The following is a 26,814-nucleotide window of genomic DNA, read 5'->3' on the forward strand; positions in this document are numbered from 1 at the left end:
AGTAGGAAACTGACCCAGCCCGGCCCAGAGTCCTACAGCCTGGAGGAAGCCTAGGTCTGGGAGCCAATGGCCTGCGCCTTGAGGCTCCTCCCTACTGGGCTGGTCTGGGGACTCCGGTCCAGGCCTGGGCCAGGATTCTGAGCAGGAGGCCCTGTAACTCCAGCTGCTGCTCCCGCCGTGCCCGCCCCTCCCTCACCTCCGCCTCAGGCTGGGCTGCCCACAATGCCTCTCATTCAGCCCTGTCCTCGCTGCCAGGCCTGTGGGCCAGGAGGGGGGCTCCTGCTGGCGTCCAGGCAGGGACTGTCGCTGGCCTTTCCCTGTGCTGTGTCTCCAGGCTGGACTGGCCCTGAGCGGCATGGCGGGGTGAGTCTTTGGGTCCTGAGGTTGCGAGGTGGGTGAGAGGAGGTGAGCGGCTGCAGACAAGCCCCTGCCCCTCTCTGGGCCTCTCAGGGGCTGGGGGCCAGGGGCTTTGGGATCTACCTGGGCAGAGATTCTCCGAGGGTCTCCCCGGAAGTGGTCTCTGCAGAATATGATGAATGTGGCTGCTCCCTGGGGCTCCCCTGGGCTCGTCCTCCAGGAGCTGTTCTGAGAGCCTGGCAGCCCTCTAAGGCCTGGATGCTTGTCCCTTCAGGGATCTGTCCCCATTGGCCCCCCTCTCTGGCCTGCCCTGAGCCTCAGCCTCACTACAGACTCTGTAGGATGCCACCAACCCCAAGGAGACTGAAAAAAAGATGGTGACAATCCAAAGAGAAGAAATAGGGGAGGCTCAGGGTGGGAGCCAGCCCAGGGATCAGGAAGAGCTGCTCAGAGGCCCTGCCATGAGCTGAGGACAGAGGGAAGAGCTAGATGTCACAGACAGAGAGGATGAGGCTCTGTTCTGTGTGCTTCTGGTGGGGGAGCCAAGGGTGACACTGAAGGATTTGAGCAGATTCCAGCGGAATCGGGAGTCAGGACTTTAAAGCAAAAGCAATGAAAAGATGCTGGAGGGTCTTCAGTTGGGGGTGGCAGGGCCTGTCTGTATTTTGGAAAGTTCCCTTTGGTTGCTGGTGGTGAGCGGAATGCTTGGGAAGCCAGGAGTGCCACCGTGGTGGAGTTGTCCCTAAGCAGAAGCAGGCAGTAGCTGTGAGGTGAAGGGTCCAGCTGGGTAACTGGTGGATGGGGAGCGGGTAGAGGTGGATGGACAGACAGGAAAGTAGACAGATCCTGCCCAAAGCACAGCACCCAGCCCGTACACTCAGTTCCCCTCACCCCAGTCCAGGCCAGCTGGGTTGCACTAAGATGAAGAGAAGACAACAGGGGAATAAACAAGAGAAGTCAGAGCGACCTGCTCACCTGTCAGTGTGGCTCTGGACCAACCATTAAGGCTCCTCAAGGCTCTCTGATCCCAGGATACCTGGTCCCCCAAGTCTTGCCTCACAACTCAGGGCGAGCCTGGTCCTTCCCATGGCTGCCAGGCTGTCTTCTCGAGGTGGGTGCCATTATGTTCCCTGCCACGTGGTGCTGATGCCACATCTGTCTGAGGACAGACTGCTCCTCTCTCCACCACCAACCTCACCCTGGAAGGTCAGGCCTCCCCCCGGGAGCCTCTCCACAGCCTGGCACACCTCTGAACCACATTTAGCAAGGGCTTGCTGAGCCACTGGGCAGACAATCAGGGGACCCGCGAGGTTGCCTGTCTGAGCCTGTTTCCTCTGGTGTCAAACAGGGCTAACGATGGAACCTCTGCTTCGTGGAGGGGTGGAGGCTCAGGGTAGTAACACCTTCCCTGAGGCCAAAGGAGGAAAACATCTGAGGGGCTCTGGGAACAAGAGCTGGTGCCCAGCGAATGGACAGCTTGGGACCCTTGTCCTTGGGAACAACTGACCCTTGCTCTCTCTCTCAGGCCCCAAAGTGTCTCCTTGGTGCTGCTGCTTCCTCTGCTGCTGCCACTGGGGCCAACCTGGCATGCAGCTGCCCAACGCTGCCCGCAGACCTGCGTCTGCGACAATTCCAGGCGGCATGTTGCCTGCCGGCACCAGAACCTCACCGAGGTGCCGAATGCTATCCCTGAGGTCAGCAGGGCAAGGTTCGGTGGGGAGGACAGCACAAGGAGCCTGGGCTGGCACCAGTGGACCTGCCACTGCCTGCCTGGGAGGCCCCGGCAAGTCACTTCTCTCTGAGCCTCAGTCTTAACGTCTATAAAACTGGAATAATAATGACAAACAACAGGAAAACAATCTATTTAAAATCCTATGTGATTGGAAAAAGTTAGGTGATCCATATAGATACTGAATTAATTACAGGTCCTGTGGCAGAGAACTGGGGATGTACTGGAATAAGATATGCTTTCTGTCCTATGAAGTCAAGAGCTAGAGAGGAAGAGAAAGTAAATGAGCAATGACAATTCACTGTGAGAAGTGCCAGAGTGGGGGATACCCAAGGGGCTGGGGAGGAAGGCTTCCCGGAGGAGTTGTCAGGGAGCAGAATGAAGAGAATGAGGGAAAGATGAAGGGGAGGAGAGTGTACAGGTAAGGGAACAGCAAGCACAGAGGCCAGGGTTAGCAAGGGGCACAGGCCGTGGTCTTGTGCTGCTCAGCCTCCTCTACCTCTCCCTGCTCAGCTGACCCAGAGGCTGGACCTCCAGGGCAACATGCTGAAGGTGATCCCGCCAGCTGCCTTCCAGGACCTGCCTTACCTGACACATCTGGACCTGCGGCACTGCCAGGTGGAGCTGGTGGCCGAGGGTGCCTTCCGTGGCCTGGGCCGCCTGCTCCTCCTCAACTTGGCCTCCAACCACGTGAGCGCGCTGCCCCAGGAGGCGCTGGACGGGTTGGGCTCGCTGCAGCGACTGGAGCTGGAGAGCAACATGCTGGAGGAGCTGCGGCCGGGCACGTTCGGGGCGCTGGGCGCGCTGGCCACGCTGAACCTGGCCCACAACGCTCTCGTCTACCTGCCCTCCATGGCCTTCCAGGGCCTGGTGCGCATGCGTTGGCTGCAGCTGTCCCACAACGCGCTCAGCGTGCTAGCCCCGGAGGCCCTGGCCGGCCTGCCCGCCCTGCGCCGGCTCAGCCTGCACCACAACGAGCTGCAGTCCCTGCCTGGGCCGGCCTTGTCCCAGGCCCGCGGCCTGGCCCGCCTCGAGCTGGGCCACAACCCCTTCACCTACGTGGGGGAGGAGGACGAGCTGGCGCTGCCCGGCCTGCGGGAGCTGATGCTGGACCACGGGGCCCTGCAGGCCCTGGACCCCAGGGCCTTCGCCTACTGCCCCCGCCTGCACACACTGGACCTCCGTGGGAACCAGCTGGAAGCCCTGCCGCCGCTGCAGGGCCCGGGACTGCTGCGCCGGCTGCGGCTGCAGGGGAACCCGCTGTGGTGCGGCTGCCAGGCCCAGCCGCTGCTCGAGTGGCTGGCGCGTGCGCGCGTAAGCTCGGATGGCGCCTGCTGGGGGCCCCGGCGCCTGCGCGGCGAGGCCCTGGACGCCCTGCGGCCCTCAGACCTGCGCTGCTCGGAAGCAGGGGCGGAGGAGAGGGAAGAGGAGCTGGCTGCCTCGCAGCAACGTGCCCCTGCCGGCGCCCCCAAGGAGGAGGCCGGGCCCTGCCCGCGTGCCTGCGTATGCGCCCCGGAGTCCCGGCATAGTGGCTGTGAAGGCCAAGGGCTGCGGGCAGTGCCCCGCGGCTTCCCAAATGACACCCAGCTCCTGGACTTGAGGCGGAACCACTTCCCCTTGGTGCCCCGAGAGGCCTTCCTGGGCCTGGACCTCTTGGTGTCTCTGCACCTGCAGCACTGTGGCATCACGGAGCTGGAGGCAGATGCCCTGGCAGGACTCAGCAGCCTGATCTATCTCTACCTCTCTGATAACAGGCTGTCAGGCCTCAGCGCTGCCGCCCTGGAAGGGGCCCCCCGCCTTGGCTACCTGTACCTGGAGCACAACCGCTTCCTACAGGTGCCAGGGGCTGCCCTGCGCGCCCTGCCCAGCCTCTTCTCCCTGCACCTACAGGACAATGCTGTGGAACACCTGGTCCCCGGGGAGCTGTCAGGCTTGCAGGCCTTGCGCTGGCTCTACCTAAGTGGGAACCGCATCACCCAAGTGTCCCCTGGGGCACTGGGCCCAGCCCGGGAGCTGGAGAAGCTGCACCTGGACAGGAACCAGCTGCGAGAGGTGCCCACTAGGGCACTCGAGGGGCTTCCTGCTCTCCTGGAGCTGCAGCTCTCGGGGAACCCACTCAGGGCCCTGCGAGATGGGGCCTTCCAGCCCGTGGGCCACTCACTGCAACACCTCTTCCTGAACAGCAGTGGCCTGGAGCAGGTGGGCACAGAGGGTGTAAGGGTGAAGGGAGGCAGCATGAGACCCTATGCAGCTTGTGTTCACTTAGCAAAGATTACCACCCCTGCGATGCCAGGCCTGAGGCTGGGGGTGAAGTCCCTGAGATAAGCCAGACAATAGGCCTGCCCCAGGGGGCTCAGGTGTGGGTGACAGACCAGGAGGAATCCTGTGCCACACGGAGGGCCTTGCCAGGTAGGGCACTGCCGAGGCCTGGAGGAGGAACATGGGTCCATGGGATTACCTACTGTTGCACACTTTGTGGGCAGGGCTTTGCCATTCTGTGGGGCATCTGGGTGTAGCAGAGAGAAACATGCACTAGGGGTCTGGGTGACTTGCAGAGGGCAAGTGCTTTGGCATTGGACCAGCCTGGGTTTCCACCCCGGCACTGCCCTTTCTGCCCTCCTTGGGCTCTCCATTCTCCTTCTGCTGGGGCAGCATGGGGCTCCCTCCCAGGCCTGGGGGTGGGACAGTCCTGGCAGGACCTCACACCAGGGCCTGGTGTCTCCTTGCAGATTTCTGCCGGGGCCTTCTCGGGCCTGGGGCCCCAGCTCCAGAGCCTACACCTGCAGAAGAACCAGCTGCAGGCCCTGCCTGCCCTGCCCGGTCTCAGCCAGCTGGAGCTCATCGACCTCAGCAGCAATCCCTTCCACTGTGACTGCCAGCTGCTCCCACTTCACAGGTGAGCACCCTAACCTGGACCCCCAGCCAGGGGCCCCCAACTGCTCTCAGTCAAGCCTCCACTCTCCCTGGAGTGCCAAGTCTGCGCCAGCTGAACACCTTCGGCGGGTGAGGGTCCTACCAGGCTCAGCTGCCCTTCCTGGGGGAGCCAACCATCCACGGTGCTTGGGGTGGGCTTCTCTGAGCTTCTATTCCCTGGTCCATAAAGTGGGAATGAAATCCACCCAGGCTAGTGGGGTGGGACCTAGTGTACATGGGCACTTCACATAATTACATAAGAAAGCAGCAAGAACCCTGGAGTCCGGCAGGCCTGAGCTCAAATCCAGCTCTACTGGCTGTCTAACTGAGCCATGAGGCCTCTCTGTGCTGCTTCCTCATCTGTAAAGGGGATGATAGTGATTGTATCCACCTCATGGTGGTTGTTTGTAAGAACTGCATTAAATTATATGTCATATCTAGATTGGTTTGAACCGTGTCTGGGTCACCAGCCCTCTGGAACTGTTTATTACTACCCACCTTTTGCAGGGAGGGGATTGAAGTTTGAAGTGACTTGACCAGGGTCACATAATTGGTGAGCAGCCGAGCCAGGATTCTCTCCAGAGTCTGCTGTCACCCACTAGGTCCCACTGCTGCCAGTTCCTGAAGACTTACTTTCCTCAGGAAAGCTCAGCACAGTGGCTTCCCCGAACCCCCTTTTCTCTCAGGTGGCTCACTGGGCTGAACCTGCGTGTTGGGGCCACCTGTGCCACTCCTTCCAGTGCCCGTGGCCAGAGGGTGAAGGCGGCAGCTGCTGTCTTTGAAGCCTGCCCAGGATGGGCTGCCAGGAAGGCCAAGCGGACGCCAGCCCCCCGACCCAGTGCCCAGAGAACCCCCATGAAGGGAAGACGGCAGAGCGCAGACAAGGTTGGCTGGAGGGCAGTTGTGGGGAGCCTTGGTGGGTGGGTCAGCTTCCAAAGCTCCTGGGGTAGCAGGGGTCTGATTTGTCTTGGTCCCAGTTTATGTGGTTCTAGATCTGGGCGATGACTGTTTCCTCTGTTCAGTAGTGTCCACCCGGCTCTCCTCACCTGGCAAAGCCCCAGGTGGGTTTGTAAGGAAATGACTACACGCTGTTTCATCCTGGGGGACAGTGGCCTTTCTGATTAAGCTGCAGCATCACGGGACCCTGTGTGTCCATGAGAATCCTGCTGTGACTGTTCTTGTTGGATCCTCTTGACTCAGCCCTTTCCCACCTGATCTCAGGGGCCTCGCACGGCCCTGGGGTGGGAAGGGCAGGAGTGCAGGTGTGTTGTTGGCACTGCAGGTCGGACTCCACTCTGCGTCACTCCACCACTCCCCTGACGTTAGGTTTGCCATCCTGACAGATTCATTCAGGCTGGAAAGCTCAGTTGTAGCAAAATCTCTCAGCTCATCAGAGAAGGGTGAGCAGGACGTGGCTGCCCCTCCATGTGGGAACACCTGCTGTACGGCGAGGGTCCGTAGGGGCCGCAGGCCTTAGAGGGAAACTGACCAGCACGGCGGGGCCCTGGGAAGGTGGGGTGAGGACCCTGCCTATCTGGACCTACAGTTTAAAGGCTTGGGGGGCCCAGGGACCATCTGAGGGTGTTTGTATTGGTTCCATAGGGTTGCCGTCAGAGTACCACAAACTGGGTGGTTTAGAAGAGATTTCTTGTCTCGCTGTTGTGGAGGCTGGGCATCTGAAATCCAGGTGTCAGCAGGGCTGTGCTCCCTCCGCGGGCTCTAGGGGAGGCTCCTTCTGCACCCCTTCCAGCTTCTGGTGGCCCCGGATGTTCCTTGACTGTGGCAGCACAACTCCACCCTCTTCCTCTGTCGTCATGTGGTGTCACCTGTGTCTCTTCACATCATCTTCCCGCTATTTCTGTGTCCAAATTCCCCCTTTTTATGAGGACATGAGTCACTGGATTAGGGCCCACCCTGGTGACCTCATTTTAACTTGATTCCCTCTGTGAAGACCCTATTTCTGAAGCAGAGCTCATGCTGAGGTGTACCTTCTTTGTGGGGACATCGTCCAACCCGAAACTGTTCCTTGTGGAGGTGGGCTGGGAGTTAGGAACCGCTAAAGAGACCCCAGGCCAAGGGTGAGCATTTTGGCCTTAGGAGTGAGTCCTGGAACCAGGGTTAATGACAACAGTGAAACTCACCTCAGCTAACACTGGTGTGGCACTTTCCGCCAGGATTTGTGCTAGTAAACAGCCTCGGGGCTTTCTCCCTGCATCAGCCCGGGGTGGGGGGGCCCATGGGCCCCCCCCCAGGTTAGGGCTGTCGTTCAGGGACCCTCCTCCCATAACGTATGGTGACAGTTTGGTGGCTGTGACGGGAATCGGGACCTCTCAGGCCATTCCTTCTGTCCATCTTTTCTTACATGAAGATATTCCACCAAACACTAGCCCTGGAGGTCTAGATTTTTTTTGTTTTTATTTTGTTGAAAGCAGCAGTTTCCTCCCAGGAATACAAAGGCATTGAAAGAGGCACCTGGCAGGGTGTTCTGGGCTGGGGCGCTCACCTGGCGGCAGGTGCTGAGTACTAGAGGGTGCGTGGAGGACCAGCCTGGCTTTAATTCCACTGCTGCCTTTTAACAGCTGGGCGTTTCAGCCACCAAGTTACTAAATTTTAACGAGACTTCTTTTTCGTATCTACAAAACGAAGTCAATGTGTCCTCACAGGATTATAGTGAAGATGAAGTAAAGGGCATGAACGAGTGCAGACCAGCGCCTGCACACGAGGCTGTCACAAGTGGCAGTTCCCTTCCTTCCCCGTCCCTCCAGCACAGCCCAGGGTGTAGACGGGGTGACAGTAAAGGAAGGTGCAGGGGCTTCCTCCAGCGTTTGCATGTGGTCTGATCTGCACCAGGGAACCCTGCAGGTCCTCCAGCTGTGGAAGCAGGGAGTGAAATGGTTGTTTGTTAGGGTGTCTCCCAGCCACTGGGTGGTCCCACTGCTGAGACTTTGACAGGACCTTCAGTTCCCACCAAGAGGCAAAAGTTTCATTCTGTGCCGAGTTAAAACATTCCAGAGGTCAGCACTTCCATTTGTGAGAAGTAAAATTGACCTCTAGGCCCCAGCCATACAAGTTAGGTACACTGTCCCATACTCATGGGGGCAACTTTGTGCCAAGCACAAAGGACATAGACATGGGCTTGGCCTTTGGGGAACTCAGGGGATGACAGGTGATATTTATTCCTTATTGTTTTGCACTCGTGTGAACTCACCTAATCATAATTGAAACTGTGTGGTGGCATGTCAGAATGCACTTTTTTAATTGTTTGGTGGGTAGGTAATTAGGTTCGTCTGCCTGCCTGCCTGCCTGCCTGCCTGCCTGCCTGCCTGTCTATCTATCTAATAGAGGTACTGAGGATTGAACCCAGGACCTCATGCATGCTAAGCACACACTCAACCACTGAGCTGTACCCTCACCAGAATGCACTCTGACTGTAAGGAACAGAACTCTGATAAACTGGACCTCAGCTAGAAAGGGATTTAATTATCTCATACAAGATAAGAAGTCCAGGGCTGGCATGGCAGCTAAACTTGTCCTCCAGCTCTGCCATCACCGTGGGACTTTTGTGCCCATGGTACCTGTGGACATCACTTCTTCATTCAGGAAGAAGGAACCAAAGGCCGAAATGCCGTACAAGTTCTGTTTTCCCAGTTCTTCGGTCAGAACTGGATCCTTCCCCTGCAAGGGCATCCAGGACGATGAATTCTCAGCTGGGCAGGTTACCTTGGCAAAGGCAGGGTGCCACGAGCAGAGCAAAATGCACACCCACGCTTTTCTCTTCCCCCGTCACCACCCAAGTCTGGTATGAGACTGGCCCTGTCCTGGGACCTGCCCGTCCTTGGTCAGCACTGTGTTACACACCTAGTCATGCTCTGGGGAATTAGGGCTGCAAGAGGGTAACTTCTGTACCACGTGGGCCTGCCTACTGGTTTAGAAAAGGAGAAAGGATCTCCTTGAACTGACTGGAAATCGGCTCCCTTTGGACTGCACCCTGTCTCTGGGATGACACTCAACAGCTGGGTCCTGAGCACACCAAGGCCAGCACACCATCTGGCAAGCGTGGACCGTGGCAGCTTAATGGACCAGCTCACGGAGCAGGCAGCCGGACACCCACCCAGCACAGCCACAGCCCTTAAAGCATGACACGGGCCCACCCGACCATGCTGTCTCTACCCAAAAACACAGAAGGGAAGAAAAAGGCTGAGGGCAGCTGCCTGCCACCACCTTAGGTTCCAGGAAGAGGAACCGTTGAAGAGAGGACAGATCAGAGGAGGAGACAGCTTCAGCGGAGACTAACTGGGAAAAATAAAAGCAGCTGAAATTTGGGCAGACACTAGGTGAACTTCCAGAATGTAACTTCGGACAGGAGCAGGGGAGTCAAAATATGTCATGGAGTTAAGGACATGATAGTGAGAAAAGGAGCCAGAAGTCTCCCCTTCCCCCTTCCTCCAGGAGCTCCTTCAGGGCGACCTCAGCCAGCTGAGCTGACCGCTCCCCTCTATCGAGGCCCCGTGACTTTCTGGCAGGGCCAGTCCTGACCGTGGCTAGCAGGTAGGAGGGGAGTGAAGAGGACAGGTCCTAGGCCAGCTGGGCTCCAGAGCAGGTCAACGCCAGCAGCAGTCTCCCTATTGGGACATGCGCACACACGCTGAGCTCTCCTCTCAGTCCTGCTGCCCCTGCCTTGCTTCTACCACCAAGCTCCCCAGTGGCAAAGGGGCTGGTGTGGTCTCCCCACCTTGGGCCCCAGCAAGCCCCCTTTACCAAGGTGTAGACCCCGCCTCTGCTCCACGGTTCCTTTTAGAAATGGAGAATGGAACCCGTATTCATGCCAACGAGGTTGCTCAAAGCCACCTCACAAGTCACCGAAACCCACATCTTGGTCACTGCTGCTCAGCTCCTGCCAGAGCTGGGTGCCTGCACAGGGCTCCCCAGCCCCCCAAGGGGGCGAGGAGCAGGGCACAGACTCAGGAGGCAGGATGGGCCGTTCCACTTGGTTGGCACATTATCAGGCAGACGATGCACCCATCACACCACAAGCCATCGACTGGGTGGCATCTCCGCCTCGGGAGCTGCTCCACGCCTTTATTTCTATGACTTGCTTGGGCATAAGCACACCCCCCACAACAGACTAATCTTCCAGCGTGATGGGGTCAGCCCCCGACCCTGGCAGCTGAGCGACATGGTGGGTGTGGAGAGAGGCTACATTTAAGAAAGGGCTTTAGGAACTCCGGCTGGAGAGGGGTATGCTAACAGGCAAGGTTGTGGGTCTCAGGCAGCCCCTGTTGTGTAGGCCTTGCCCAAGAGATGGGCACAGGCAACAGGGCGGGTCAGGGAGACCCTGGCTGTTCCTTTGGGGCCCGGCCCTCACAGCACCAGGCAGAATTTATGCAAAAGGCTCAGTCTCCAAAGTAGAGTAGAGTGGAGGGGTGGTGGCAATAGAGGCACCCTGGATTGGCCTCAGCCAGGCGGCTGCGCTGGCAGTGAGGACGGCTCAGTCGTCTGTCTCCTGTTTGATGTTCTCGATGGGCACAGGCAGCTCTGGACTCGGGGCCTTGTCAGGCGTGGCCATGTCCAGATGCTCCTCCTTCACACGCACGGTAATGACTACAGAGGAAGAGGGGCAGGGAGGGGAGTGTGCGTGTAACTCCAGGGAGAGCGGAGGGCTCAGGATCCAGGGAAGAGATGTGGGTCCTACAGACAGGGGCCCTCAGGATGTGGCGGGGAGAGCCCCTTCCTCCCCTGTGGGGGTGGGCCGCAGAGATGGTCCAGGGCCTCGTTGCCCCTGCCAGGCAGGCTGCCGGAGTTGCTGGCAGCTGCCGCCCACCCTGACAAGCATGTGAGCTGGGGGCAGAGGCGGAGAGGGCCAGGCGAGACGCGCAGCTGCATTGAGTTGCTGGTAGGTACTGGGAAGCCCTCCAGGCCCAGCAGTGAGAAGGGTTGCCTGGTGCCCAGAAAATTCCCTTCAAACTTTACTCTTCTGTGCCCAGGTTGGGAAGGAGAGAGCCCGCCTCTGAACCCTGAAGCCGCTGACCCCGCCTCAACCTCGCCGGGAGGGTCTTACTCTCATCGGGACCAGGCTCGGACGGGATCCTCTCCGTGGCCTGCACGTCGTCCTCCAGCAGGGGCTTCTTGGACCCCTGTCTGAGGGGCCGGGTCTTGGTCGGTGGTATTCTTTTTCCTTTGAATAAAAACAAACTTAAATCCAGGATAGGGATGTATCCACGTGAAGCGCGAAGGTGGGGTCTCGCCCAGCAGTCAGGTCAGGCAGCGCCGCAGAGGGGAAAGTGCCAATCTGGCAGGAGGGAGGCGCGCACTCTGACCTCCCGCAGAGGTGGTCTTCAGTAGTAGATGAGACCACCTGCCCTCTGTGGTGGTGAAGCTGCCCTTCCCTGATCCTTACTGTCTCCCCCTCTCAAGTTACCGTTTTAAACAGTTCACGGTCCTGCCATTGGGCAACTCCACACAGGATCCCAGCGCTGCCCAAGGACCACATCCCTTGTTCCCTCTCTACCCAGACATCCTCTTCTCTGCGTGGCACCACCTCAGGGAGCGCATCTCATGCAGTGGCCCGCAGCTTCGGAGGGTGCCCTGCCTCTGCCGCTCCCTGCCCCTCTCCAACCTGCTGCCCCTCCCGTGGGGCCCTGCCTAAGGAGAGGCCCCAAGCTCCCATCCCCGTGGTCATGAGGGAACAAACACAGCCCTGAGGAGCACCTTCTGTTTCCTCTCAGACCTTTTATTTTCAAACAGGGCAGCTGCCTAGGGAACCACACCCGCCCTTCTCCCTCAGATGCTATCTCTGGTCTCTTTTCCTCTGTATCCTGACCATTACCAGAGACCGAATGCCCTACTTATGCTCCAGGTCCCTGAAGATACAGGGTGACCGACGGGCCTGTGGGGCAAAGGGCAGGGGGAGGAGACGGCAGGACCACGAAGAGCGCTGCCTAAGTGGCGACGTCCCACCTCCACTCCCAGGGACACAGGCCCAGCTGGTCCCACACCAGCTGGGCACCTTTAGAGCACCACTTACGTTTCTTTCCAAATTGTTTCTTTTTCTTCTTTGTGGCCTCTTTGGCTTTTAGAGGTGTGGTCGGCTCTGTTGTTGAAAGACAAAGACAAGCGGTGAGAAGAGAATTCTGAGAGGACCCAGGCTGTAGCACATCCGGAGGCCTCTGCCCACCCCTCATCGGCCTCCCATACACAGGGGATGCCCCCGGAAGGAAAGCCAGAGCTGGGCAATGAGAACAGGGAGAGGGCTGCGGGCAGGGACTGGAGAAGAGCTGTCCCTTCTTCCCACCCGCATCACCAGGGCTCTCGGAGGGACCTGGGGGATTTACCTGGGTGCGAGCATATGACAGAGTGGGCAAGGTCAAGGAAGGAGCTCTGCAGGCCAGAGGGAGAGGGAGACAGAGAGGTCAGGAGGGGGCGGGGAGACAAGGGCCACTCTTTTCTTAGGAGTGGTCCAGGAGATTCTCGATCTTATGCCAAAGAAAGAAGTGTGCAGGGGGCAGGGGGCGTGGTTGGCAGGAAGGAAAAAGAAAAGTCAAGAGCCCCTGAGGACAGTGAGAGCCCAGACCTGCGGCCACAGGTGGCTGGAGCTGGTAGCCGGTGAGCTCACACCAGCCGACAGGGTAGATGTCCGGGGACTCACAGTCCACCCACTGGTCGTACTCGCTGTCCCAGCCATCGAAGTGGATGCTGAGGAGCCGATGCACCACCCGCTTCACGGTGGCCACGCAGATGAGCCGGGGCTCCATCAGGTCCACGGCCTCCAGCTTCATGCCCACCTTGAAGCCGTGGTTGGGGCAGTCCTGGGGGAGGGGGCGGGGCTGAGTGTGCCTGTGGGGCAGGTTCCGCTGACCAGTGATCCCACTGCACTTTGTTCCCAGGCACAAGCCCCTCCGAGAAAGGGACTGGCTGAACTGTTCAGCACAGTGCCTGCGTCAGTCTGGGACTTCTCTCATGAAGTGGCTGACCTTAGCGGCAGAGACTCAAGGAAAGAGAAGGTATTGGAAGTGCCACTGCTCATAGTGGGCAGGGCTGGTCCCACGGCCACCCTTAGGCCCCTCGCATCCTCAGTCTCCTCACCATGTTAAAGAGTCTTGATGGAGCTGCTTTGGACTTGGTCTTCTCCAAGTAGGTCTCCCAGTTGAAAGTATGTGTCTCGTACCCTGGAGGCCAGAAAGCGGAGATGCGGGGGGAGAGGAAGAGCAGTGGAGTGAGAGGGAGTCCTGAAGTCCCACACTGTCAAAAGGGTGCCTGCAGCTCGGTCAGGACCCAGCCTGGAGTCTCCCCAGCAGCTGCCTTCCCTCCTCCCCAGGCTGGTATGTGCTCTAGGACCATGGGCCCACTGTACAGACTGTTCACTGCCCAAAGGGACAAATGGGAGCTCTGTTCACCAAACCACATCCTGGCCATGGGACCGAGCCAGCCCAGAGGAAGGGCTAGTGGCGACCTTGGGTAGCTCTGTCACCTCTTCAATCCACTCAGAGACTTTAAGCTCCGGGAGTCTGGCTTGGCCAGGAATCTAGGCCTATGTCCCCACCTGCCCCTTCTGACTGGAAGGCAGTCTTACCTTTTGGGGGTGTGAGCTCAATGTCATTCTTCTGGCAGAAGGTGGCTGGGAAGATGGCATGGGAAGAGGCATGGTAACAGAACCAGTCTGAGCCGTCTGTGGAGGGTCCCCCGTCCACACAGAGCATCAGGTAGCCGTCCAGGAGAACCTAGGGGGCAAGGCAGACAGACGTGGAGTCCTGAACTGCACCCCTGTCCCAGGGTGAGGTGGCTGTGGTAGGGACACGAGGTGGATGGTTCCAGCCGCAGCTTGTCCTCTGAGCTGTTTCAGAGCACTCAGCACCTCTTACACTCGGCTGTGACCCACACCTGAGAGATCAGTTAGCTTCCCCACGAGACAGCAAGTGCTGTGCCAGCAGGAATTACATCAGTCTTTCTGTCACTGTGTTCTCAGTGGTGGGCACGGGCCCAGCCTGGAGATCTGCCGATGGACAAATCAGCAGGTCCCCCTGGAGGGCCGAGGGGTGGTCGTCTGCTCCTCGGGCTGCAGCAGTAACAGAGGTTTGCAGCAAAGCAGGCCCAGCTGGGGCTCTTGGCTAGGCCAGCACTCAAAGGAGATTGCACTGGTGGTGGGAAGGCCCCCATTGAGGTGACAGGGTGGGGCTACAACTGTCACAGGACCAGGCTCAGGCCAGGTGTTCAATAAGCACTTGTCCAATGCTCCTCTGACCATGTCATGAAAGCAGACTGTGAGTGAGGAGCTAAGTCCCTGCTCACAAACGCCAGGCACCCTGGGAGCAGCCAGTATCGGGAAGGGGGAGTCACACATGGAATACAGAACTCCGCCATCTGCAGGCCCGCAGAAAGCCAGGCTGGAGGCTGGAGGGCCAGCCCCAGGCTCACCTTGCAGATGGTCGCCACGCAGATGTTGCCCAAATTCAGGGGGTCGATGGCCTCCAGTTTCATCCCCTCCTCAAACCAACCGCCTTCTGTGTAGACAGCTCGAACCTTAAAGGAACAGGGGCAATTGGGGAATCTCTGGGTTGGCCCAGGTGAAGGGTGGGGGAAGAAGGCCTCGTCTGTCACAGGCCTGGGAAGGAAATGAGGGAAAGGGACATTCTGGGAAGAGCTGGGGAGCTCTGGCCTGGAGTGGACCTGTGGCCAAGGGGTAAGTGCCCAAGGGCTGTGCCTCACCTTCTTGAACAGGTAAGGAACAGCGTCACAGTAGATTTTCCGGAAGGTGGGATGGTGGGCCATGTCACTGCGCCTCTCTTTCAGGGAGATGGCAGAGAGAGAGAAGGGAGATGAAGGCTGCTAACAGGGCCTGCTCCACGCCTCCCTCAGTACTGTGGGGGCTGCCCCACGTATGTGCTAATCTGTCTCAGCACTGCCCTTAGACTAGAAGACAGAAGACATTAGGAGCTCTCCGCAGGAACCACACAGCCCTTAGGACCCAGACTCTTCCTACATGACCCAGGAGAGGACGGGGCCTGTAGCCACTGGTTTCAAATCAATTTTTACTTCAAGCTGAGTGACCTTGGTCAAGTCACTCAACCTCTCTGGATACCTGATCATCCTCAGAGTGGAGACGGTCACCTCTACCACACAGCCTGGGTGTGGCGTGTGGAGATATCCTCACTCAGGCTCGCGCTGGCCTGGGACTCTGCTTACCTGACAGCTTGATGCCATGGCCGACACGTCGTGACCAACCCACTGGGTGGATCAGGGGGCTCCACATGTGGCACCAGAAGTCGTCGTCGCTGTCACCGTCCTCGTAGAGGAGCCGCAGGCGACCCCCGATCACTGTGTCCACCACAGCCATGCGGGTCCGTGACACCTGGGACTTGTCCACCACCTCTAGCCGCATGCCCTGCCGAAAAGGGTACTTCATACTCTCCACCATCTGCAATGTCAGAACACAGGCCTGCTGTGGTCATGCGGACACTCCCACCCACTTTTCTGTTCTGTCTCTTAAAAGTAACCAGAGGATGGAGAGGGTAGACACTAGGTCAGGAAGCAGGCGGATGAGCTCGCCCATCCCCCCAGGTTCAGTCCTGGCTCCTCAGTCCCTAGGATGGTACTGAAGGCAGGCGTCTAAATCCCACCAGGAGGGGAAGCAGCGCAGGGGTCACAAAGCAGCCACCAGGACACAGATCCTTCAGCCCTCCGCCCAAGGGCTGGAATACACTGACCCACTCAGCAGAGGGAGAGACAGGGTGAGGCCTGGGCTAGGGTCCCTCTGGGCCGCCTCCCTCACCTGACCCTTCCTGACATGCTCCTTCCCTCTGCACCCACAACCAAACAACACTTTATTGCCCTTGTTTGTTCCAAGTAACATGCTGGAACTCAAGGTCTGTAAGGGCAGAAGCTAGGTTTGGTATTCTCAGCTCCAAGCTCAGAACTAGGCACAGAGGTGGTGCTCAGTTGACTTTTTCTCTCAACTGAATGTACAAAAACATGCACACACACCTGACCTGACCTTGGCTGATGGGCATTCGTTCAAAACACTTTATGAAGCACTTACCACAGTGCAGGCATCACAGGGAGTGGATTGGTGCTGCCTCCAAAAACCCACCCCCTTTATCCTCTCCACCACCCAATCTTCAGAGGCAGCTGCTTTCATATGCCTCCAGCGTGCACTGCAGGGACTGGGCACATGATAGCCAGGACCTGCTTGCTGACTGGTTCACACACAGCCCTGCTCTGCCACCCAGAATCAAGCTCCTTTTAATTTAAGTAGAAATGAGGCTACCTTGATACTCCTAGTGGCCTGTACCACCCACAGTCACCTGCCTCATCCTAAAACAAAGGCCAGCTGAGGAGGAGTGAACACGCCTCTTCAACTGCCAGACCTGTCAACTGTCCAAGGCACCATGGGAAATACAGGAGAAAAAGCTTAGTTTTGTTGTAAAGAATATGAAAATTTAATTAACAAAATACAGAGAGATAAATAGCAAATGAGTACTACCCACTAAGTTCAAGTAAGGCAAAAAGCATAGCTGCTTTAGGGGAAAAGGCCAGGGTATGCTTCCTTGAGGTGCTTGGACCCACTCCTGCTGAAGGTCAGCCCCCCAACAGTGAAGGCCCACAGCGGCAAATTTCTCATCAGGTGTCCGGGGCCCCAACTTCCATACCATCCTGTTTTCCACTGCTGGCTCCTTACCACCCACATCCTATCCATCAAGGTAGAGTTCAAGTGCCATTTTCTCCATGAAGCCTTCCTTGATACCTACTCCTCTTGAGGCCACAGGACCAGTCAACCACATGTCACACAGCACTTGCCCTGCATCCCCTGCTCGCTGCTCTGACTCTTACCCAAGGCAACAGAACACATGTGAGCACCTGGGTCAGGAGACCCGAGACCCCAGGTGGGGCCCAGGTGCCTGTGTGAGGGAGCCACACACCAGCAGGCCTGGCATATAGAGGAGGGAGACACTGTCCTCACTGTGCAACCTTATGACCCCTTTGATTTTTACCATGTATATGATTTTTTATGCCAAAGAACTAAATAATTTTTAAAAATTAAAATTATGTGCCACACAGACAATCCTGAGGCATACCCCTGGTTCAGAACCAAGGCTATTGTATAATTATTCATAGGCATGACTTTGTTTGCTCTGCCAGATGGGAGAGTCTTGGATGGCACGGTCTGTATTCTCTACATTTCTGCAGTGCCTTATAAACAAGTATTTAATAAAATCTATTGAATGAATGCTCCTGACAACGTTATGAGCAAAGGTGAGGATCTGAAGAGCAAATGGCAGGTAGGGCAACGTGATCGATGTGGCTGGATCAGTCTGGGTGGGGAGAAAGCAATCACTTAGGAAATCTGGAGCTGCTGAGATTGTTAAGCAAGAAAGTCTCAGAAGAAATACTCCAATGAGTAGCAAGAAGGCCAGATAAAACGGGAGAGCGGCAGGAGATCCAGAGGGCTCACTGCCGGACCTTGATATGGAAATCCACGGGGAGCGTCCTGGAGCCCACCAGCCGCTTCATGAGGTAGCCCTTCCAATCGGTGAACTTGGCGTGGATGGCTGCAGAGACAGAGAAGAGTCCTGGTTACAGACTGACACCCTCCCACTGACAGAGAGCCAGAGCTGCCCCAGAGATCAGCAGAGGGGACTGAATGACTTATTTTTCCCTTTTCAGGACAGCATTCGCCTCATCTATAAAACCAGGCTGCCCAGCTTGGACCTGCCATGGGGCCTCTGGGACAAGGGAGCACAGAAGCAAGGAGGCAGTTGGGTCCTGTTCTGGTCTAAACTGGGAGAGGAAATCCCTGCTACCAAGTGCCCTGCAGGGACCAGGGCAGGGGCCGGTCTCATCAACTCACTCCGCGGGGGCACCAGAATCTTGCTGTTGATGGCACACCAGCCAATGGGGTGGACGTCCACAGTTCCCAGGTTGCACCAGAAGTCATGGCTGCCGTCGTTTTCAAAGCCTTCATAGCGGAGCAGCACCCGGTACCCTGAGAAGGAAGGGGGCGCCAGTGAGGGAGGGTGGGGTGGGAAGGGTGTGCTCCGACGCCTTCCTTCTTCTCCAGCCTAAAGTGGACTTTCGCTGCCTGTTCCTAGAACTCCTTCCAAGCAAGGGGTGTCCCCGCTGTCCACAACAGTCAGAGCAAAACAAATCCATGCCACTTACTCGGCAAGCAAGACGGTACAGCAGTGAGAAGTAGTTTTCTACAGCCTGATCGTCCCTGGAGTAAACTTAAAAAATGGGAGTTTCCTAACTCGCCAAGCTCTGTGGTCCCCTCTAAGGTTGGTAGGAAAAAGAATGGCAAGAAGGGAGGCAGAAACTCCAGCGGGTGGGTTTCTTCGCTTGTTTTATGAAGCCAATTTCTGCCAACACCACCACCTATCTGTCTGGAGGTGCGACTCTCCTGCCACGCCCAGAGGAGCACCCACCTGCCGCCTGGATGACCGAGGCGATCCAGTACACTCGGCTGGGAAGCACAGCATCGCTGTTGAGCACCTCCACCTTCATCCCCTTCATCACATCCTCCCACTGCTCGTAGAGTGGGACCTGGGTGGGGACAGGAGAAGCCACGGGGACAGTGAACACCTGGGCTGGCAGAGGAGCGCTGCCAGCAGCGTGGCCTCTTCAGACATCGCATCCTCCTCCTTTGCGCCTCAGCTTTCCACGTCACGTGCTGTGTGTGGGAAGCCAGGATGGGACTAGGGGTGATTGTGAAGAGCCACGCTGGGGAGTGGGGGTGGACAGGGGTGCCCTGGGTGCCGGTTGTCATAGGACCGGCTCCTGGCTGTTATCCTCTTGGGCACATCATGCCTAGGCCAGCCTGTGCGTCAGGAAGGACCCCTAGCAGTTTCCAGCCCTCACCACATACCAGGCACTAACCAGGCGCTGTTCTCAGCACAAATAGTACCTCCTTCAATCGTTACTCAATCCTGGGCAGTAAGGACCATGACCCTCTCGTCCCTCAGCTGTCACCCTGCCAGCTTTCCCAGGGCCATCTACCCACACTACTCCTGGCATGTTCTTTCTCCACCTCTCCAAGAGGTCTCACCTTCTGTTAAAAGGCCCTCTGGCAGCAGTGGACCGTTTTTGGTTGCCATCACAATATCTAATCCTCACTCTGCTGCCAGTGGTACTGTGGTTCTCCTTTGGGGAGATTCTCCTTTTTTTCATTCTCAGCCCTGGCTTAAGCCAAATGGAGTATCCCATTCCATCTCCCTGGCTGTAGAGACTGGAGTCAATCACAGAACCGAGACACAGTTATGCTACCCAGGCACATTAGGGTGCGCTTTCACGGAGCATATCAAGTCAGGTATGTAAAACGCAAGCATGACGCAACTTCCTGCAATGAAAATGCCCGAACTGCTAGAGAATTCAGGACAACAAAAAGATTCATCTCCTAGGAAAGATATTCACCTTCATTAGCGATTCAGACGGGAATGGAATAAAGAGTTAAGCTGCACTGAGTGCCAACTCTTCCCTGTTTCGGGCACTCCCCAGAGCTCAGAAGCAGTTCAGAGAGGAGAGGCTAGGAGGTGGGTTTACTCTGATCAGAGGACTTGAAAGCTACAGAGGCTTCCTCCTGGATTTCCTGGGGTTTAGGAAATCAGCTTGAAAGACTAAACAAGAGTGCTCCCTCATGTCCTCCCAGACCTGCCTGCTAAGCTCTTCTTCCACCCCAAGCCCAGCCCTCCAGGGTCTCAGCCTTCAGTGTTTCTCAGGAACAGGGGGTCAGGAGCCTTTAGCAGAAGGGAGCTCCAGGGGGTGGCCACATCTGCCTCCCAGGAACCAGCAGGCCCAGGGCAGTTCAAAAGCACCAAGCTTTCAACAAGAAAACACTAAAAATGGGGGAAAAGGAGAGAGGGATTTTCAAAGTTGGCTTTTAGATATCAGCTAGCACAAAGTGCCATTATGTACATAAGCAAAGTGGAGACAGAGGGGCAGTGCTTGAAGCGCTCAGTGAGGGTTTATGGGAGGAGCTTTTGAAAAGAGTGGGCAGAACATAAACTGGAGCGAGTGGCAGGCTGGGCTTGGTGCACCCAGACCTCACCACTGCTCTCTCCCCGTGCCAGTGCCGACACCCAGACTGGAAGAGGCAGGTAGGAAAGAAGGTGGCGAGCACCGAGGGTCCCTGCTCTCCCTCCCCTCATCTCCAGGCACTCACGTGTTTAAAGCAGCTGACAGGAGCAGCCTTGTAACTGTGGTCCTTCAGGAACTTCCCCCAGTCGAAACCCAAGACCAGTGCTGTGGAGCAGGGGAAGAGAGTTAGAGTCTGAGCTAGGAACTCCAGCAGCAGCCACTCCAGGAACCGGGCCGTGAGCCGAGGGCAGAACCAGATCTCTTTGCCACCCCAGCAGCCCCAAACCCATCCCATACCTGAACGACCAGTGGCCATCAGGACGGGGGGAGGGGGGAGGACCTTATCCAAAGGCTGCCAGACTCTCAGGAGGGAACACTGGGAGGGAAATGTCTGATCTTCCTTCCCCCAAAGAAAGAAGGAAATTCAAAGACCCCTGGGCTTAAATTCCTCAGACCTCCCCCAGCCTCTCATTGGCCACAACCAATCTAAATGGGTGGGAGGTACACATACCTAGGCCCCTCCAACTGTGGAGCCTGGGGAGCTCAATTTCAGTCAGAAACTCAGACCATGTAGAGCCGAGTGGCTTCATGCCTACATTTGCTTAGAAACAGTGCTAGACACACTCAGAGGGAGAGAAAGGTTCCTTTCCTTATCCCAGCACCCTTCTTCAAACCAGATCTGGTCTCCATTGCCTCAGGGAAACAGAAGCCAGAGGGCTAAAAGCTACGCAGAACAAAAGAAGCTAATTCTGGTCTTTTAAGTTATGAAGAGTAGGGATCCTGGCAATTTCAAAGTGACTGAGGGATTTTCTGAGCTAATTTCGCACCGCCTACCAGATGAGGAAGACGCACTCCAAAGCGAGCCTGGGCCGGCACTTTCTAGCTGGCCACCTTTTCCAATCCTCGCTCCTGAGGAGGCCACCCCAGTCCTGGCACCACACCCCACCCGCTTCCTGAGCACCAGTCCCATGCTGTCTTACCATCCTGCCCTGTTGGTGTCCCGTCTGCGAGCTGTCCTGTCCCTTGGGAGTGGAGGAAGGCCCCGATTTTGGCAGACCAGGCAGCTTTGTGCAGGACTTTAGCTTTCTTGGTAGGTGGTTTTCCCTAGGTGGAGGAGAGAATACGTAGCCTAAAGGCTAATCATAGTAAGGCTCTGATTGGACTGCCTAGGTTTAAATCCAGGCAGCAGTCCAGTTAACCTCTTGGGGACTTCAGTTTCTTCATTTGTAAATCAAGATGATAACAATAATAATGCTGAGCTCAGAGGGGAGTCGCAAGGATGAGTTCCGGTGTTGTGCTTAGCTATTGTTCAGCTGGGGAGGGGCTGGGGGCTGGGGCTGAAGGAGCTACAGGGCAGGGAGGGACACATTTTCTCTCTCTTCAGCCTTCTCTGCTAGGAACCGCCTCCCTGTGGCCTCAGCTCTCAGCCATCTCCTTCCTCGGGTGCTCCTACAGATTTATGGCAGAGAATGGGCTTCAAAGGGGCCCGTGAACTGAACCAGGAGGCAACAATTTGTACATATGTGAATATTCTAGAGTGAGTCCATAGCTTAACAGGAGCTCAAAGGGGTCCTCCCCCAAAGTAGAAGGCCACCGATCTGGTCTGTAACTAATAACTGGAGCACTGATCAGAAAGGCCCAGAGGTCAGTGAAACAGACATGCGAGTTTACGTTCCACACGGACCTGGGGTCAAATCCTGGCTCTTCAATTTTGTTTGTGTACCTTTGAGTAAATAAAAAATTTTGAGTCTTTAAAATAAGAATTAAAAAAAATTCACTTCTTAGGGATCACTGGCTGTACTAAGAGTGCCAAGCCCTTAGCAAGTATCCCCAAATTGTAGCTGTTAACAATATTATTAGCTCTGGGAGGGTTTTTCTATGCCTTGACTACACTCCGCAAAATGAGCGAAACAACTGTAATGGTCTCACAAAGGTGGGAGGTGAAGTGTCTGAGGCACGAAGCAGAGGTGCTGGCACACTGACCTGTAACATCAGGTCGCACACGGCAGTCACCTGGGGAGCTCTTTAAAGCCCCGATGTCCAGGCTATGCTCCATCCCAATTAAATCAGAATCTTTGGGAGTAAGACTCAAGCATCAATTATTTTTTAAACTCTCCAGGTGACCTAATGTGCAGTCAAGTTTGAGAACCAATGTTGAGAACCCTGAGATGAGGTTCCAGTCTTGGCTCTGCAGTTCTCTTCCCACTGAGCCCACAGGTAAGTCCTTCCTCTCTGGACCTCAGCACACTTGTCGGATTAGACAACACATCTCTAAGAATCCTTCCATTTCTAAGGATTCTACAAATGTTAGTAATTAACTAAAGACTGGTAAGACTCACTAGGTGGCTGCCTATGACATGGAGTCAGAGACGAGGCATCACCTTCCTAAACAAACCATGGCTGGTGGGCCTTGTGCCTGTTTCTCAGCTTCCTGTCAGAGCATTTGTAAAAGTGGTGAGAAGACATGTGTGTCAGGCTCCCCCAAGGTTCTTGTTTACAACTTACTGAAGACACATCAGACTCTGAGGGGTGAGGGTGGGGGGTGCTCCAGGAATCAGCAATTTAACGAGCTCCATAAATGGATTCTTCTGCCCTCTAAAGCTGGAGAGCATAATAAACACCAGGAAGCTGACAACCCCAGAGGGCCACAAGCAGGGTCCTTCCCAAGCCCTCCTGACCCCTCACCATCAGTCAGTTGGTTGTTCCTATCTTACCACCTGGGGCCCCAGGGAGGGGTCTTCCAAGTGACTGCCTCTCACCTGTAATCTAGCCAGGATACTGGCTTTCTTGGAGTTGGAGGAGTAGCTTCTGGAACAGGAGACGCTGCAGAATCTCTTTGTCTTGGAGAAGAAGGCTTCCCTTGTACCCACAATACCACACATCTCACAGACAGCTGGGAAGAGAACTTAGCATGTAACTCCCCTGACAGTCACCCCAGATCAAACACAATGACAGGCCCTTCAAAACCTGGACACTGCATTGATTAGGTGAGTCCCAGACCCCCTAAGGCTGACAGAACTGGAATAGGAGGAGGAGGTTCTGGCGTGTACATCCGAAGCTGCCTGGCACCCCTTGGCTATCTGTCAACAGTGGGGCTAAGGAAAACCCGTGAGGATGACTGCATCACTTAACTTCTGTGGGTCTGCTTTCTTCTCCTCTATAAAGGAACTGAACTAGATCAATGTTACAATCCCAATACCACATTAGAATCACTTGGGGGAGCTTTTAAAAGTGCCCAAGCCTCAGATTCTAATTAACTGGTTGTAGGGAGATAGGCATCTGTAGTTTGTTAAAAGCTCCCCAGGTGATTCTAATGTGCAGCCAGGCTGGAGAACCCCTGGACTAGATGGTCTCTAATAGTTCTTTCTAGTTCTAAAGTTCTAAGATTCTAAGAGACTGGTTGGAAGAAGACAGAACGAGAAAGATAAAAAGGGAGAGAGAAAGAGATTACAGGATGAATAGAAAGGAAGTAAGATTCAACTGGCAAAGAGTATTAGATTACTCTTCTAGAGTAGAAGGACCAGGGAACAGGAGTGTCGCCACAGACCATATAGCCTGCCTCTTTTCACAGGCAGTTCACACACAGGAGGCCCTGACAAAGGGCTCCAGCAGCTGTGCAAGCATCACACCTCTGAAGCCAACTGGCTTCCCGATGATCCATGGGGATTCTTATCTGCACCCTGCACCTGCCCTCTACTAATCCTCTTACCCAGAGGTCACTTTACTCTATTTTTCCCTCCCTGCCACTTCCAGCCCACAAACTATTTCTTGTCCTTTCCCAAGTAGTAACCAGAACACTTTATGTGTCCTATATGCTCAACATCCAGGCTTAGAAAGCCACCAACTATTTACACAAACGCAAAAGCAGCACCATGTTGATGACTGGCATCTCACACGCTGAATAAATATTAGAAAGAATGAAAGAAAGAATTGTTGTAAGAAAGAATGAATGAAAAGTTGTAAGAAAGAATGAATGAAATCACAACTTGAAATCAGACTACAGCAGGGGAAGTGACCCCTGGGGATACTTGGGGTGTCTCTCTCTTTCTCTCACAGGTCCTTAGACATCCCTACACCTGGACAGTTCTGCCCACAGGGCCTAATCCTACTCTTCCTCCACAGCCTCCTGAAACTTCCCCATCTTCAAGGGACACTCTGAAGGCACCTGGCTCAGAACCACTGCCATCCAAGGAGCGGGGTGTCCCAGGGCTGAGCAAATGCAGGGGGGAGGTGGGCAGCTCCCCTGCTTCCCGATCCTCATTTTCTGCTTCACTCGACTCCTCTAAATAGGAGCTGCTCTCACTGCCCGCACTGCTGTTGTAACTCCGGAAACTGTCATAGCCACCAAAGAGCTCCAAGTCATCATCTTCCTCTTCCTCTTCCATTGGTTCTGAAGACGGAGTCTCCTAGTGGAAGGATGACAAAAACCAGGCAGAAGGAATCACAGTTGGCTTAGTGTGTGGGAAGGGAGGCTGCAGATCTGCTATCAACCCCCTTTCCAGTTCTTGGTCAAGTCAACACTTTTGCGCCAAGTGGCAGGCAGAATCAAACAGCCCTTTTGCAAACACCAGGATCATTACTCTTATTTATACATTTCTCAATTGCAACTCAACAAAATACCTTAGCAAGGCAGAAAACATGTATTAGGAATTCAACAAGCTCCTTCTGTGGATTTATAAATGATGATATTTTAACACAATTTGAATAGAATGCAGTGATGTGAAAATACTCTAAGCAAGGTGCCTCATGAAGACTTTCTGGGAAAGATGTATTTTAGAATCTCATTTTTCTCCTTCAGCATATGTACAACAAAATAATTTCAACTCAAAAACAATTTAAGTCAGAGAAAACTTAATTAGGTACACAGAGGGGAGGGTATAGTTCAGTGGTAGAGTGCATGCTTAGCATGCATGAGGTCCTGGGTTCAATCCTCAGTACCTCCATTAAATCAATCAATCAATCAATCAATCAATCAAATTACCAACCCCCACGCCCCCGAAAAAAAGTAAAAAACAAAACTTGGTATCCAGACTATCCGAAAAAGAATTTAAGAAGCAGGAAACACACTAGCTACAGCATGGCTATGGATTCAGCTCTGATCCTAACTAGGCATTTAACCTCTCTGGGTCTCAATTTTCTCATCTATAAAACAAGAACAATATTTGGATCACACTTTCTGACATATAAATGAGACATTGTATGTAAATCTAAAATCTACCTGGCATGCAGCAGAAAAGGTGTGAAGAGTTTGGGCTCTAGGCCAGGGCTCAAATACCCTCTCTACTGCTTACTAGCTGTACGACCTGCAGCAGATCAATCTCAGTGCCTCCATTTCTGCGTCTGTAAATGAGGACAATTCCACCTATTTCATAGGCTTTAGGGGAAAAGTAAGGGTTAATACGGAAAGTGCTAAAAACAGTGACTTGCACATAGCAAGTGCTCAATAAACGGTGACAATCATTACGTTAAAAATATGGGCTCTCAAACCAGATTTGCCTGAGTTTGAATCCAGGCTCTACCACTTATTACCTGTGTGATTATGCGCAAGATATTTAACCTTACTGCTCTCGGTTTCCCCATCAGTACAAAAGATATAACACAACTTTTTTAGAAGATTACTATGAACACTGATAAGGTATGTAAAGCCCAGTTAGTTCTGTTTCCGACAGTTAGTGACAGCTCTAAAACTCTAAGCTATTGTTCTTACTCTCCACTTGATGATTATTCTCCTTTACCCTTGTAGAGTTTTTGAGCTATTCCACTTTATATTTACAACTATACATACAAATGTACTAGAGTGAAACCCAATTCAAATATAAGATGACCAGAAGCCAAATGATTAAAGGATGAGTGGATTACAGGCTGTGGTAGAGTGGAAAAAGCAAATCAAGTAGAGCTTTGGAACTTGACAGACTTAGTGCCCACCTCCTTCACTTTTCAGCTGTGTGACCCTCTCGGGGAGTCGCACCACCTCTCTAAGCCTCAGCTACTTGAACCATAAAAACGAAACAATAACACAGGATTGTTGTGAGTATATCGGGAGATAATGCACGTGAACGCTCCAGGCACGGAGAGTTTATTAAACTTTTACTTCCTTTACTTCTTACCAGGATGTGACAGGCCTCATAATCCCTAAAGAACACCCCCACGAGACAAGGAGGAGGAAGAAGATCTAGAAACTCAGATCCTGAAACCCAATTCCCCTTCCCCCAGGGCAGGGAGCCTTCTTTCCTCGACTACTCGGCCCCAGGAGCACGGGAGCGAAAGGCAACGCCAATCGCCTCTGGCCCGGCTTAGCCTAACTACCTGTTTATCCATCCTTCCACCCTCCACCCTCCAGGCGTCGCTCAAAGACCTAAAGGAGGGCCCACCGAGCGAGGCTCTCGGGGTTCCCTTTCCCAGTCACGAGAAGTCCTCTCCCTCTCACCTCGACGCCCCGGGGCTTCTCCATGAGACCTAACACAGTTTCTTCAACCGTCACCAGGTGCAGGAAGCCATATTGGCTTCGCCGCTCTCCCCGAGCGCACCCATTGGCCACCTCGCAGAGCCGCGGGCCAATCACGCTTCAGGAAAGAGGAAAAGCCGGTTCCGCGCTCGCCCGCGCCCCTCCTCCCCTGGAGGCGGGGGAACCGCGGGCGCTTGTGGGACTTGTAGTTCTCCCTTGGGTGCGTGTGGGAGGGGGTGTTGCTATAGCGACGTGAAAAATCCCCCGGCGCTAGCCCTGCAGCAGATAGCGCGCACTGTTCTCTTCC

General features: G+C 55.1%; 2 protein-coding genes across 4 annotated transcripts; one reads left to right on the forward strand and one right to left on the reverse strand.

Annotated features, from left to right (window-relative positions):
* Positions 1-250: 250 nt before the first annotated feature.
* CHADL (chondroadherin like) lies at positions 251-11,199 on the forward strand. The gene is made up of 6 exons (XM_010983524.3): positions 251-363; positions 1,883-2,051; positions 2,600-4,285; positions 4,816-4,982; positions 5,686-5,884; positions 10,984-11,199. Exons 1-6 carry the CDS (start codon positions 356-358, stop codon positions 11,008-11,010), a joined length of 2,256 nt encoding a protein of 751 aa, XP_010981826.3. The 5' UTR covers positions 251-355; the 3' UTR covers positions 11,011-11,199.
* Positions 10,039-26,609, reverse strand: L3MBTL2 (L3MBTL histone methyl-lysine binding protein 2). Of its 3 annotated transcripts, none has more exons than XM_064491414.1 (17): positions 26,490-26,609; positions 24,228-24,468; positions 22,822-22,955; positions 21,043-21,166; positions 20,148-20,227; positions 18,415-18,532; positions 17,841-17,975; positions 17,453-17,541; positions 15,179-15,377; positions 14,702-14,778; positions 14,411-14,515; positions 13,569-13,716; positions 13,082-13,164; positions 12,570-12,804; positions 12,024-12,089; positions 11,058-11,174; positions 10,039-10,600 (listed from the first exon to the last, which is right to left on the reverse strand). In XM_064491414.1, exons 1-17 carry the CDS (start codon positions 26,511-26,513, stop codon positions 10,488-10,490), a joined length of 2,088 nt encoding a protein of 695 aa, XP_064347484.1. In that variant the 5' UTR covers positions 26,514-26,609; the 3' UTR covers positions 10,039-10,487. The 3 variants fall into 3 exon arrangements, with proteins under 3 accessions (XP_064347484.1, XP_010981823.1, XP_064347485.1); XM_010983521.3 differs by having other exon boundaries at positions 15,179-15,410; XM_064491415.1 differs by lacking the exon at positions 26,490-26,609 and adding an exon at positions 25,281-25,389 and having other exon boundaries at positions 15,179-15,410.
* Positions 26,610-26,814: the final 205 nt, after the last annotated feature.

This window comes from Camelus dromedarius, chromosome 11, assembly GCF_036321535.1.
Source record: "Camelus dromedarius isolate mCamDro1 chromosome 11, mCamDro1.pat, whole genome shotgun sequence".
Lineage (NCBI taxonomy): Eukaryota > Metazoa > Chordata > Mammalia > Artiodactyla > Camelidae > Camelus > Camelus dromedarius.